The 12,763-nt window shown below is 41.9% G+C and overlaps 4 protein-coding genes across 4 annotated transcripts; all 4 read right to left on the reverse strand.

Moving 5' to 3' along the window:
• Window positions 1–3,410: 3,410 nt before the first annotated feature.
• EAE97_000967 (uncharacterized protein) lies at window positions 3,411–4,076 on the reverse strand (the record flags this gene model as incomplete). The annotated part of the gene is made up of 4 exons (XM_038871477.1): window positions 3,411–3,478; window positions 3,590–3,808; window positions 3,896–3,952; window positions 4,034–4,076. The coding sequence occupies 4 exons, from the start codon at window positions 4,074–4,076 to the stop codon at window positions 3,411–3,413; spliced, it is 387 nt and encodes a 128-aa protein (XP_038737378.1).
• An 892-nt stretch (window positions 4,077–4,968) lies between these two features.
• EAE97_000968 (uncharacterized protein) lies at window positions 4,969–5,891 on the reverse strand (the record flags this gene model as incomplete). The annotated part of the gene is made up of 3 exons (XM_038871478.1): window positions 4,969–4,998; window positions 5,048–5,220; window positions 5,267–5,891. 3 exons carry the CDS (start codon window positions 5,889–5,891, stop codon window positions 4,969–4,971), a joined length of 828 nt encoding a protein of 275 aa, XP_038737379.1.
• A 1,867-nt stretch (window positions 5,892–7,758) lies between these two features.
• EAE97_000969 (uncharacterized protein) lies at window positions 7,759–8,898 on the reverse strand (the record flags this gene model as incomplete). Its single annotated transcript, XM_038871479.1, has 2 exons — window positions 7,759–8,042; window positions 8,139–8,898. 2 exons carry the CDS (start codon window positions 8,896–8,898, stop codon window positions 7,759–7,761), a joined length of 1,044 nt encoding a protein of 347 aa, XP_038737380.1.
• An 893-nt stretch (window positions 8,899–9,791) lies between these two features.
• On the reverse strand, window positions 9,792–11,333 carry EAE97_000970 (uncharacterized protein). Its single transcript, XM_038871480.1, has 4 exons — window positions 10,922–11,333; window positions 10,751–10,852; window positions 10,494–10,686; window positions 9,792–10,292 (listed from the first exon to the last, which is right to left on the reverse strand). Exons 1-4 carry the CDS (start codon window positions 11,061–11,063, stop codon window positions 10,112–10,114), a joined length of 618 nt encoding a protein of 205 aa, XP_038737381.1. The 5' UTR covers window positions 11,064–11,333; the 3' UTR covers window positions 9,792–10,111.
• Between the last annotated feature and the right edge of the window lie 1,430 nt (window positions 11,334–12,763).

Consider the following 12,763-nt stretch of genomic DNA (forward strand, 5'->3'; position numbering starts at 1 on the left):
CGATTCGCTCGTTTACTAATAATATATAGATACGCGACCGCTTGGTGAAGCGAAGCGAAGTGATGTGATGTGGTTACGGGAGGCGAGGTGAGAGGAAGGTGCTAGCTAGCCTGAATAGGTATATATTGTATGATGCATGATGTATGAGAGATCGGTTTTCATGCACTTAGGGGTCGCTCTTAGACTGGCAGAATCCATTTCGAGGTTTCTAGGCGAAGAGGGTTTAAGTCACAGATGTTGAGTTAAGATATGCATGCACTATTTTTACTTCATGTTGGTTGGATGGAAGATAAGGATTGGGGGTGGGGGCGTGGAAGTTGAGCTTGAAGTTGAAGTTGGGATGTTAGGCGATAGGTTGGCCTTATATGTGGATCTGTGATTTTGTGGGTTAGCATACTGTGAGGGGGGCTGATCGCGGGGTCGAGATGGTTACGTGCGACATTTACTTGGGGCGAGCTAGGGGGGTAAGGGATGGTTGGGAGTAGTGTTTAGTGTTCACTTTGGGAATTTTATAGTGTGTTATTGCTTTGTGGGGTTGTAGTAAAATATGATGAAAGGTTTAGGCGCCAGTCGTTAGGGAGATTGTAGATTGAAGTGGTTGTTGTGCTAGTGTGCACTATGTTTTCTTGGGAGGGTGGAGTTAGCAAACTTGGCGCTTTTGAGTTTGCGGAGGGTTGGTTTGATAGTTTATATATGGATTTTGATGGCTAAAAAGAAACTTTACTAATATAGTGTTGTTGAGTTTGGTTTGACAGCATATGACGCAAGAATCAGACTAAGATGGACAGACTAGTATGTTAGCGGCACTATTGTCTTGGGAGTGAGTGTGCAAGTAGCCATCGCGGGGTTGCTGTATGAGCTAGATATTTAGTCCTTGGACTAGTGATGGGGTGAACTTGGAAGGGTGCTGGGGAGTACCCGTAGGATCGATTTCGCGGCTGGAGATCTTGAGTTGACCTTCTGTACGTGACTTGGTCATTGATTGGATTCGTCAGATAGTGATATGAGTTGATGCCTATCTGATATTATGTATAATATAATGGTTCACAGAGGGAAGTTCATCAGAATTATAATGATGAGTGAGGAAAACAGCAAGGAAATTTCAACTTCACTCTAGAAGAATATACCCTCTCATAATTCAATTCCTCTTTCCAACAACGAGATCAAAAACTGTCTTGAATTGCTGAACAGATATGTATTGATATTGCAAGTCGAATCAAGATTCAATCTGCACTCCTAGGATATAGAGATCCGAGATAGACTATCGACGATGAGGCAATCGTGAACTCTTGTGGTGATGATGTTGATGGGCGTTGACTTCAGATTCTCAAGAGTTCTAGAACTGACAGAATATTGACAACAGCATCAAGAGTTCCATAACACACATCACCAGCCAAGTATCAAAAATGGTAAATCTAGAACCCCATTCTAATTCTTTAGATTTCTGACACCAGCGATTAATCATGTTCTCTTACTTGAGATCTGCAAACAATATCCCAAAGTCCTAAATTAAAAGATTCAGAGTTCAACAGAAAGGGCTAGTTCGCTGTTTGACAGCGGCATATCAGTTCATCCGAATCCGGCACTTGAAGACAGGGGAATACTTAGAGAGGAGATTGAAAAGAATGATGTCGAATTGGGATTCCAAAATCCTGATTGATTAGCCTGTGAGATATCTAAGCGCACTATTATACATAGACTTAGTTTTTAAGTGGATAGTATCTGGAAGTCAAACTGTTGTTGTCTTGGCACTATGTATACCTTGATGTCTGAATGGTGGATTAATATTATTGCCATCTGTCAAACCTTTTGACTAGCTGCTGCCAATATTGTTAAAGTCTTTCTGAGTTTCGCTACCACCGACAGTCCCTAATTATACAGATATAAATACTAAAGGCAGACATTGTCTATCGAAATAACAAATCATATTCGTAAGGGTAAAATAGTGTCTGCATTGAATTGAAAATAGACTTGATTACCATTAAGCCGGCCATATCCTAAAGGTATGAAAACTACTTTGTTAGTTTCTCTGCATGTTAACTTGTGTCTGGCATTTTGTTACAAGTCAATTGGACTCGAATTACTTTATTGATATCACAAAGTCTTCAAGAATGGTATTATCTTCTGGAACATTCGGAGCTGCCAAGAAATGATCATCAACTTATTCATGTTGGGAGGTTCTAGTAGCAACTCACAATGTAGGGAATAGAGAGGTTGAGTATTCCAAGTTTAAGATTTACTGGTTTGCACTCTTCCGACACCTTGCCGTGTATCAGCACATAGAGGTCGGCAATGTCGAGTGGTGTTGGGTGACCGGCAATTTAATCGTTATTGCCTACGTGATCGATTAGTATTGGGATTTAGTTGCTAGCTGCTGTTAGTATGCAAGGCATAGATTGAGATGATCTACTTGCACTAAGCCAGGAAAGGTAGTAGATCTACTTTGCTTTTATTCCAAAGCTTTTTGTTGGGTTTACTTAGCAGATTATATATAATCACTGTGTACACGGTACAGTGTTTCATTTTTATTTCCACCTCTTATACAAGACTTTGTACATATTTACTCATTGTTAGTAGATATGCTGGATTTCCATGACTCAATTTGTTCAGGACTATCCATTACCCTGATATTCCAATAGTCGCTCAATTCGAGTGAGTGTACGAGACAAGGAAACACCATTGGGTTGTGTGTATCAACATGGATTTTCCCCATCTCCAAACGTTTGTTCAATATATTTAGTCCGATACTCCATGGACTCATAGATTGAAGTGGCCTACTAGCATGCTCTCTATAATATCACAACGGATCTGGACTCTCGAATCATCACATCTTACGCGTTCAGTATGGCGCGATACTTGAGCATCATGGCATCTGGCAGTATATAGCATTGTAGCAGACCGACATTGGATGGGGAGTATCATGATTTTGGCCCCTAGAGCCGCAGTTTATTCAAGTATATGGACCAAGATAAAATCTATTAATCATCTGCAGTCAAATGCCCGTATCATGATGACTTCACGTTGAGACTTCACATTTTGCCGAAGCAAATCTTATCGGAATCTAATTCTCCAGATGGCTTGAGCTATCAGAACCTTAATGATTTGAAGGATTGAATTCTCCAGAAATATGATGAAATAGTGCTTGGCTAACGTCACTTATGGTGCATACAAAGACGCCAAATGGGTGTAGTGCTTGATGATAAAACCCCAGATATCTTGTGACTGCAGATTTTAAACTATTAAAATTATGAACAACGAAAGATTAATTGGCAGTAGTAGCAAGGCCTATAATAGCTAATTCGTGGTATGATCATAGTGTCATAATTTCAACATGAGATTACAGAAGAAATTCATCGGCGTCGTCATTCTTAGGGCTTTCATAGGCATTTCTCTTCTTATGACATATAGCTTTAAGCCAATGCAATACATTCGATCTCTACCGGAACGCCCTTGGGCAATTGGTATACAGCAACACAACCTAGAGCAACATCATTAGCATGTTCATTCATATCCTTCAGACGTCATTTCAAGCCTTCATCTATTTCTTCCCATCCTCCTATCTCTTCATTAAGGGAAAAGATCAACTCACTTCTTGCAGGCTTGTGCTTGAAGAGCTTCTCGTAGACTCCGTTCATTTCCGCAAAGTTGTCCATGGTAGTCAAGAACACATTGACTTTAACAACCTTCTCAATACTGCTTCCAGCTTCCTTAAGAACAGCAGACAAGTTCTTGATGCAGAGCTCGGTCATGGCAGAGATGCTAGAGGTCTCGAGGGTGAGAATTTCGCCTTCGGGTGTGCATGGGATTTCTGCAGGAGAAAGGTCAATAGAATGTTCCCGGTGGAATGGGATGTTATTCTTAAAAGAAATGGAATTGAAATAAGAGACAAACTTACGTCCAGAGCAGTAAATAGTAGATGAGGTCTTGATGGCTTGGGAGTAAGGTCCTGCTGCTAAAGGGTTGTTAGATGAGCGTGTAAAGGAGGTGATGCTCTCAAGTTAATCAAGTTCCACAGGAATCAGAAGAGGCTTACGGAAAGCAGCGTCCTTGGTGTAGACTGTAGTAAGATCCGACATTTTGATATTAGATTGATGAGATTCGAAAGGTATTTCTCGAGGTTGATTCTTCAAAACAGTTTTTGTACAACAGTAGAATTTATAGTATTTTATCAGCGAGGTCGGAAGGGAGCCGTCAAGCTTGTTGACGACAAGGTGGGGTTGAAGCTTCAAACTTTTGGCGGGGCACGCACGGGCCCAAAGTACACATGCGACCTAACCATATTTGGAACAACGCGATTTAATTGACTAAAGTCAGCTTCAACGACATGTTAAAAAGTTAACTCATCAATACCTCCACGAAAAATGTATGCGACTTGTTTTGCTTTGAAAGTTTCTCTCGGTGATTAATATAATGGACGAACACCCGGTCGGACGAATGATTGATAACATTACGGACAACGCTATCATCTGAAAGGTCGATGTCGACCAAGGTGCACTGCCTCTTTGGCGCATTCCCACACTTGCGAAGATGGAAAATCGCTGCCTATATTGGTCCGCAGATGGGATGAAAACTCGAAGTCGATGCCGCAGGGAACACGTTTTCACTTGAAGAAAATAAAGATAAAAAGCATCATCGTCCACAAGAGATCGCTTCAAAGCTATGCTACTATCTGCTTCACCTTGTCGCTTCCTACCTTCATACGCCTGGCATATTTTGGATATGGCTTTATTGTGCGAAACCTTCTTGCTCTCGAAAGAGAGCTCTCATATGAGTCACAAGCCACTACTCACGAGGACGACTGGAACTGCTAGGAGATCGAACTTATATTGAATACATATATACATTTGAATTAAATATACGAAGTACACCATGTACGGGCCCTCTCGAAGCGAAACCGCCATTCAGAAACATCTTTTTGCTTTAAAGAACTGGATATAAGAAAGGAAATCAAAATTCAAATACGGGGGTTCAATAATTATATCTCAAGAAAGTCACCGCCTATTATCCAGAATCAGCGAGGACGATGATTTGTGGTTCAAACATTTACCTTTTCAAAATCGTATCTGCACGCTTCCAAAGCTGTGATGGTAGCATTGCGAGGGTATCCCAATTGTATTAAATTGCTCACATGAAAACCTTCCGTTGATACGACAGCAAGGTCCTGTCTTCGCTGGCTTTCGGCTGGTCTCGCATTACGTATGTAGGCAGTGGCTGCTTGATCTACCTAGGTCAGTTGTGGTTGGCTTGGTTTCCACAGTTATCTTACATTGATTTTCCATCTTCAAATACGCCGGTGCTTCCTGTCTTTCCCTCTCAACGATACGTCGGGGCCTCTCAGCTTCATAACACCCAAGACAGTCACAGAAGTAAAGATGATCATTGCAATTTTCCTCGAAATCCGGTGTAGGTAATCGTATAGGCCGAGGTGTGGGTGGTGGCCCTCGCTTCACTGGAGGACTTGGGACACGGGGACGATATTGAGGTTGAGTACTGGCTGCAATAAGCTTGAATTGATGGTTTGGAATAGCAGTGTCATTTTGAGCTCCGAATTCCATTCGGTACTGTCGATCAATGGGTTTGTCCTGGAATTTGCGACGATTGAATGCTTGAATTGGAGTCGAGCCAAGGTCATAGTAGGAAGAACCTGCCTTGAACGATTTCGAATACGATGGAATCTTTTTCTTCCCCGAATCCTTAGTAATATTGAGGGCGGTGGTATTGTAATTGTGTCTTGTATCACTTGGATTAATCTTGAATTCGTTGAATTCGTCGTCAGTGGCTCTAGGAGCGAATTGAACAGATTTTTGTCTGGGAGCAGGCGATCTTTGATCCATTTCCGAGAATTCGGCCAATATAGGCATTGCTTCTCTATGGATGGTGTTCCATTCCATTTTGTATGGCGACACCGTAGAGTCGAAGTAATGATGCGTCGGTAAGTTCTTGATACCGGGAGAAGTATCTCCTGACGTTTTATAGTCCAGATCGTTTTTATTCTGATGATCAAGGATGACAGCTTGATGATTGAAGATGGTTTGTTTGATGAATCACCTCAAGGTGATGAGCTGTTGATGGATTGTGTCAAGCGTGCTGGTATTCTGACGAACCTAGATGGAATCATCAAGCGATGATCAAGCCGAGCGAGGGTACCAAGTGTTACTCACGTGTTAATATTTCTAGAAGATTGTTTGAATGTCCGAGGTGTGTGCAATCACTTTGCTGATGATTGTGAGATGAATTTCGATGAAATGTAAGTAGGTGAAGGAGTGTAAGAGAAGGTGGGCAAGATGAGGAGGGGGTTGCAGCTTTTATGGGTGCTGAGTCGAAAATTATGCTAGAAGCTGATTGGCGAGATGTCCCCTGCGGCACATGCAGGAAGATTTCCTCGACCCTACCCGCTAAACCCGTACTGGTACACTTCTCGGAGAAGCGAGAAACCACCGAGTTATATTCCACGAGTCTGTAAGCCCCTTGGAAGGTCGTTTGACGTTTATTCAGATCCTTATGAGAGTGCTTAAAATGGTCCGTGCACAGCTCAAGTGCTCTTGAGTTGTCGAAGATGAAGTTAGTGTCAATTAGATAGCAAGTGCTCTTGTAGAGACTGATACCAATCAATAAAGTTTACTTCTTTGCAGATCGGAATCAAACAAACCGTATGACTTTGCATTCGCTCCTTGCTCGTGCCTTTTAGAAGGTTGTGTAAAGGACCTAATGTCGCCGTCGTATCATTTCTTTCCATTCACTTGTGACGTTGGTTAATCATTCGTCGTCCGATTCGTTCTGGAGAATTTACTGCAAAATATTTTAAGTTCCAATTGTTGGACTGAAGTCATCGACAAGTGTCAAGTGTTAGTTAATCGGTCCTGTGGTATCTTCAAGGTTCGCACTTCTTGTTCATTGTGATGTATGAATTTTGACCGAATACTCAAGAAACCATTCTAAATTCTATATTTCAACTTTGGGTGAAAATGAGATTGTTCATATATTTATCGTGTTGGTCTTGGAGGCCTCCTGGGCTCCCCGCTGAACGCCTGCACGTGGCCCATTGGTCGATTGTAATTGTAGAGAATGGAGATGTCTATCTTCTCATAACCGCGTGATATTTAGCATAGCAATTCTTCTTAATGACTAAGCACTGATCCTCCTTCAGTATCGGTAGGCAATTCAATTAGAATTGGTGAGTTTTTGAGGTTCTAGGCAGCATTGCTTAGTCATCATATGATGTTGTGGTTGCTATCAGCCTGCTTATATAAATGATACATACATAAGCGTGGTGGTAATCTTGCGAGCGTGCCGAGAGGAGTATAAGAGTACCTAGGTACATCTAACTAAATAATCGCTAAGGGATGCTGATTCTTGAATGCGTAATGAACCCTTGATATAGATTTTTATTGATTCCTTCAAGATAAATTAATTCTATTGGCGCATTACCAAGCTAGCCATTTCAGGCCAATTAACCAAATTCACAGCTAACATCATGTGTTACAACATCAACACGTCTCAGAACGATGTAAGTTGATAGTGAGAGACTCGCAGCGCTATGTCATGCAGAATTAGAAAGTTCATCAAATTGGCGATTCTGGGGACAATGTGATCGAGTGAAAGATTTGCACCCATCAACTTCGGACTTCAAGGAGCTCGCATCGGGACATAGATAATTGAAACTCTGTCGGTTAACTATAACATAAGAAAGATCTGAAGCTACCAATATCATCCACTACATCGTCCGAGCATCTGCATATCATCTCTCCTCATTTGCATTTACCTCCCACTTCCGGGTGGCAATTTGATTCCCATCTGCAAATTCTCCATTATCTTCTTCGCACTCTCAATTCCACCATCTAAATACACAGCCCCAATCACCGCCTTGACTGCTCTGCTAATAACACGGGTGTTATCTTCTCGCGTGTCTTCTTTGACGAGCTCTATAATATTGCGGAAAGAGATTGGGACGCTGGGCTGGGGACGAATACATGACGCTATAGTTGGGTAAGCAGAGAGGGAGGTGCGGGAGAGAGTACGGCTTAGTATCTGAGAGGCTTGCACTGTTAGAGAAGTCGGATTAGTATATTCGTGGCTACCGCTCGCTATGTTGCCGAAGAGAACACGGAGAAATTTAAATAAATAAAGGGTAAACATACCTTCAGGAATACTGAACAAGTAAAACTGTTCCCTCATCACCAGTCTAATGGCCATCTCACCTAGTTTCGCCAGTCCTTCATTGCCATCCAAACAGATTCGCATACTTTTTCCAACACAGGTTACACCATTCTTAGGGTTTTCGAGTGCTTCCTCGAGAATATCGGGGTTGGTGAAGGTATAAGAGAGAAAGGATTGCAGGATTGGAAGCCAGTTTCTGTTGGTGGCGGGGTTAGAGTGGGCAACACCACGAGGAGGGAGGCGGATGATGCGGTTTGTCGAGTTTGTGGTGGAGGTGGAAGCTGAAATGATGTTGAGGATTGCATCGCGAGATTTGTAAGAGGGGGAGGGGGAAGCTGGGGGGAGCATGTGGTTTGTTGGGTAATGAGAGAAGGTGGCTGCTTTTGCGAAACTGGTATTCGCCTGTTGGTCGCGAGACTTGTAGGATGGGGTAGGAGAGTGTGGGGAAGAGGGGGGTAAGCGACCAAGGTCGGAGTGAGACTTGATGGAGTAGTTGGTGCTGTTGCTACTAGGTGCTCTAGAAGGAGGGCCGCTAGATGGGAATTGGTGAAGACGTGGGTGAGTATCTTCTTCATACATGTCGTGGAAGGGGTTGGTTTCTCCCGCATCCTCTTCATAACCTTCCCATTCTTCGTGTTGGAGCATGTTGGTACTGTTGGAATCTTCTACGTTGTCTTGATAAGATTGGAAATCTGCTGCCTGTGGAACTTGAGTGCGATAGTTTGTAATTGTATCGGGCATTTCATGTATTGCCAAGGGTTCATGTAAACTTGTAGAGTATGCCAGATGAATTTGATGTCTTTGTCGGGATGAAGAGCAGACTATATAAGTCCCATATGCTGCGTTCAAATGGCTGCTACTTTATCTTATTATTCAAACAGCCATTAGAATTTTAAAGACACATTCAGATAACCGATACAGGAGAAGTGAATCACCAAAATCGACTTGCACGGTTCATGCACTTAATCACATATATCGCAAATTCATCTTATGCATAAGAAAGACATTCACAAAAGAAGAAAAGCACGTAATTTCTGAAGGTGCAAAGAGCCAAAAGGAAAAGTACTGTCCAGTCCAGTGGCCGGAACACTGAACTTTCAATGTCATAGTTTTTGAAGATATAGCTTGGTGCCCAAACGACGATAATTATCTACGATATGTCGAATAATGCCCCCCAGAGCTAGGAACTCTACATTGCGGTGGTAGCATTCAAAATCGTACCATTCAACCCATTTATCATTCAGACCTGCACACAGAGTCAAAAACATGGAGTTTTCTGAACCGATATCATTCCCTATCTCTATCTCTTAATTCTGAGAATTTAGTAAGGGACACAAGTAATCATGGAATCAAGAAGTGGACAGTTTAAGCTTCTGTTCCTTTGTTTTACCAATGAGTTGTGGTTATTAAGATTCTTGTTTACGCGAATTTACTTCACAACAAATAGAGGATCAGAGTGGTGAATAGTGTTATGAGATTGGAGATTAGATTTTGTATCTACACACTCACTAAGTGGCAAGGGGTAAGTGTCCATGAAAAAAGTTCTCCGCGCCAATTAATACTAAGTCAACCACTCAACCGATGTTCTCGGATCATTTCACTTGATCATCAGGAGTGTTGTCCATAAACTTCACCAGCATACACATCAGTTGATAAGTCATGTTGTTATATAATTACAACTTTTCTGGCGCAATAGGAATTCACATAAATATACAGTTGCTTGCATACCACCATGAAAATCATCACACTCATTAAAAACTAGCTCAACTCGAGCAATATTAGAGTATGTTTTACCGAGACGAAACAGACTGTGGAATCTCACGCTCTGGGAAATTCAACGGCAATGGCCCATCATCTTGTGAATTCGAGCCAGTCCCGCACAAGCAATGATCATCCAGCTGCCACATTTTTTCCTTCCAACTAATCACACATCATCTTCATATGTATCCTCAGCTTAATAGTTGCCCCTCTGCCGACTCCCAGTCATTTCATCGGTCCCCGCAAGCTCCGTCCTCTCTTTCGTTGGAACACCCCCTGGTAAATTGTTTCCTTTTCGACTCTGGGGCACTGTGCTAGCATTAGCTGCTTCTGGCTCCGCTGCATATTTCTTCAGATCTTCTAGTGAGATTGCATCTCTGTTTTTTGTTAGCTTATCCTCATGTGGTCCTTTAATCCTTTAACCCTTCGCTCCTGATTTGATAATTGATCTCCCACCACACACTTTCCGTTTCCATCTGAAATTAACCCAGCGGAATTATCTTGGCAGGGGAGAACGGGGATGTCGCCGCAATAGTGATTTCGAAATTGAGCTGAAAAGCATGAACAAGGAGACTTACAAGGCTCTCTCGTGGGTAGCATGCAAATGCACTTTCGGTACTAAATCTTCGTCCTTGAAACCTTTTGCTGCTTCCATTGCTTCTTTCCATCGACTGGCACACAGGCACCATTTCTTTCCTCCAGTCAAGCCGGCATCGCGAAGATTGTTGCCACGGGACGCAGAGAAATCAAGAAAGCTGTCTGTCAAAGTCGCTTTGGGATGCATTAGTTGTGTCTCTTGATGAAAGGAAGGGCGAGGGAGATAATGGAGACATACCGGCAACTGAATGATTTCCGGTATCATCTGGACCAACATCACACTGTCCATTTCTATAAAACCCAGTTCCTTTCGCAAATTGACCGAGAGGCTTGTTGAATACTATTTTTCATCTCCGATTAGAATCTGTCTCTTCCTACTGAATGGTGATTTGAAGCTATCTCGACATACCATTGAGTGATTTGTGAGCTTTTCCAAAGCTATCTGATCGTCCTTCATTTGCCATTTTGACTCTAGTGGTAGAATATGTCTTAAGATTAGGAAAGACTGAACTTCGGAAGATTTGTCGACGAGTTACTGACACAGAATGCATACAAATTACACAAGCAAGTAAATTTGATGTACAAATGGGATTAAATTGAGATATGAAAATTATTAAACAAAAGAGAAGAAGTTATTAGAGTTGAAGTGTTGATGAGTGGTATATGCACTAAGGCACATAGTCTCAGGTCCATGACGTTGTGATTCTGGAATGACTGACACTATTGAACCAGGAACAATTGATTGTAGAGATTCGATCAAAGTCACGAGACATTAATAAAACTTCCAGTTTCAATTTGAGAATACAAAGAGTGATTACTACCAATTAATTGTTCAGAGATCCGAATTAGTTCATTGTCGAAGTTTATTAATGATGTTGCTGGGGAGAGTGCTCCGAGTTATGATATCATTGCTTACATAAGAAAGAAGCGTCTCTGAATTTACACCTGATTTGAATCTGGGAGAAACTGCCTGCCGACGACAACTATAACTTCGGTGTCGCTCCAACTCATGATTGATATTGTATATCCTACGTGTAAGAGAATGAAGCATTTAAGTGAAGACTAACTGGCATCCAAAAGGAGATTCGGAATTGATTTTCATCTCTTCGCAACATTTCCATCAGAGAGATAATGGTAACAACAATCTAGATGGGGATCTGAAAGACCTAGAAATTATTCATGAAATGGTCTTCGCACATGCTGCAATAGCTAAAACAAGAATGAAGAGTGTTGTTATACAGCTATGTACATATGCGATTTAGGATTGTATTGTAGCGAACGTAGGATAGTTCTACCGAGACCAAGGCAAAGAGAAGAGTTGACGTTTGCACCTCTATCAATGTCTTCGTCAAGAACTACAAAGTATCGAAGATCATGATCTTCCCATTTCTTCGTACTTGACTCTACTGCTTTCAACGGAAGAAAGAGCGATGGCATGCCAGACTTGATATCAATAGCTTTTCAATCATTCCTCCTCGTGACCATAACATCTATTACCACATCAGTATGTGTGAGACCAAACAGATTGACCTAGAGTCTTTGACAAGCATACGCACATCACTCCTCATTATTCACAATTCTTTTCTCGAAAAATCACGAATCGGAGCCGATACAGCGAATCTCTTGCAAACTTATTTGCAGATAATTCGATTAATGTGAAAAATTATCACTTGACAATCCACAATCCACAAGAAATGAGGCACTTTGGTGTTCCCGTACGACCTTTCTGCTAGCACGCATCATTACAGCAATTTTTCTACGTGAATGATCCATTCATCCTCCTCCCCGCACTTTTCCATATATCTGGGGATGCCACCGAAAAATCGTGAGAGGGTCCTACCGCTACCACAATTCCACGCCACCGAATAACAAAAACTCAATCAACCAAATAACATTTTGAAAGTTCCAGTTTTCCTGCCTTCTTTTCTTCTTTCCTTCTTCTTCCAAAACTTGGTCACTTACAGAAAGTTCGTATCCGTCGCACGTGGTGTAAATCAAACGTGACGTGCAGTAGCCACTGGTACCTACTTGTTCATGTTTTGTATGCAGGTATCCAGCTGCTCCAAAATTGTTACACCCGAGGCAATGATCGACTCCATTTCAGCCCACCGCATCTTCAAAGATTAGGAAAAAGAAAAGAAAGAATTTAAAACATAAACCATTCATTGATCAGTCGAGCAAAACGCTACATCGCTCGTACGTAGGTAGCTAAGCGAAAAAGAAAAGTCGGGATTTCTATCGACCAAGTGAA

This window comes from Botrytis byssoidea (genome assembly GCF_014898295.1).
Source record: "Botrytis byssoidea strain MUCL 94 chromosome Unknown BBYS_002, whole genome shotgun sequence".
Taxonomy (NCBI): domain Eukaryota; kingdom Fungi; phylum Ascomycota; class Leotiomycetes; order Helotiales; family Sclerotiniaceae; genus Botrytis; species Botrytis byssoidea.

Coding starts and splice junctions, on each gene's coding strand:
- EAE97_000970 (XM_038871480.1), bottom strand. CDS start 11,063: ATGCATTCTGTGTCAGTAACTCGTCGACAAATCTTCCGAAGTTCAGTC. Junction 10,687..10,750: donor CGGAAATCATTCAGTTGCCG/GTATGTCTCCAT, acceptor TGCATCCCAAAG/CGACTTTGACAGACAGCTTT. Junction 10,293..10,493: donor GCTACCCACGAGAGAGCCTT/GTAAGTCTCCTT, acceptor AACAAAAAACAG/AGATGCAATCTCACTAGAAG.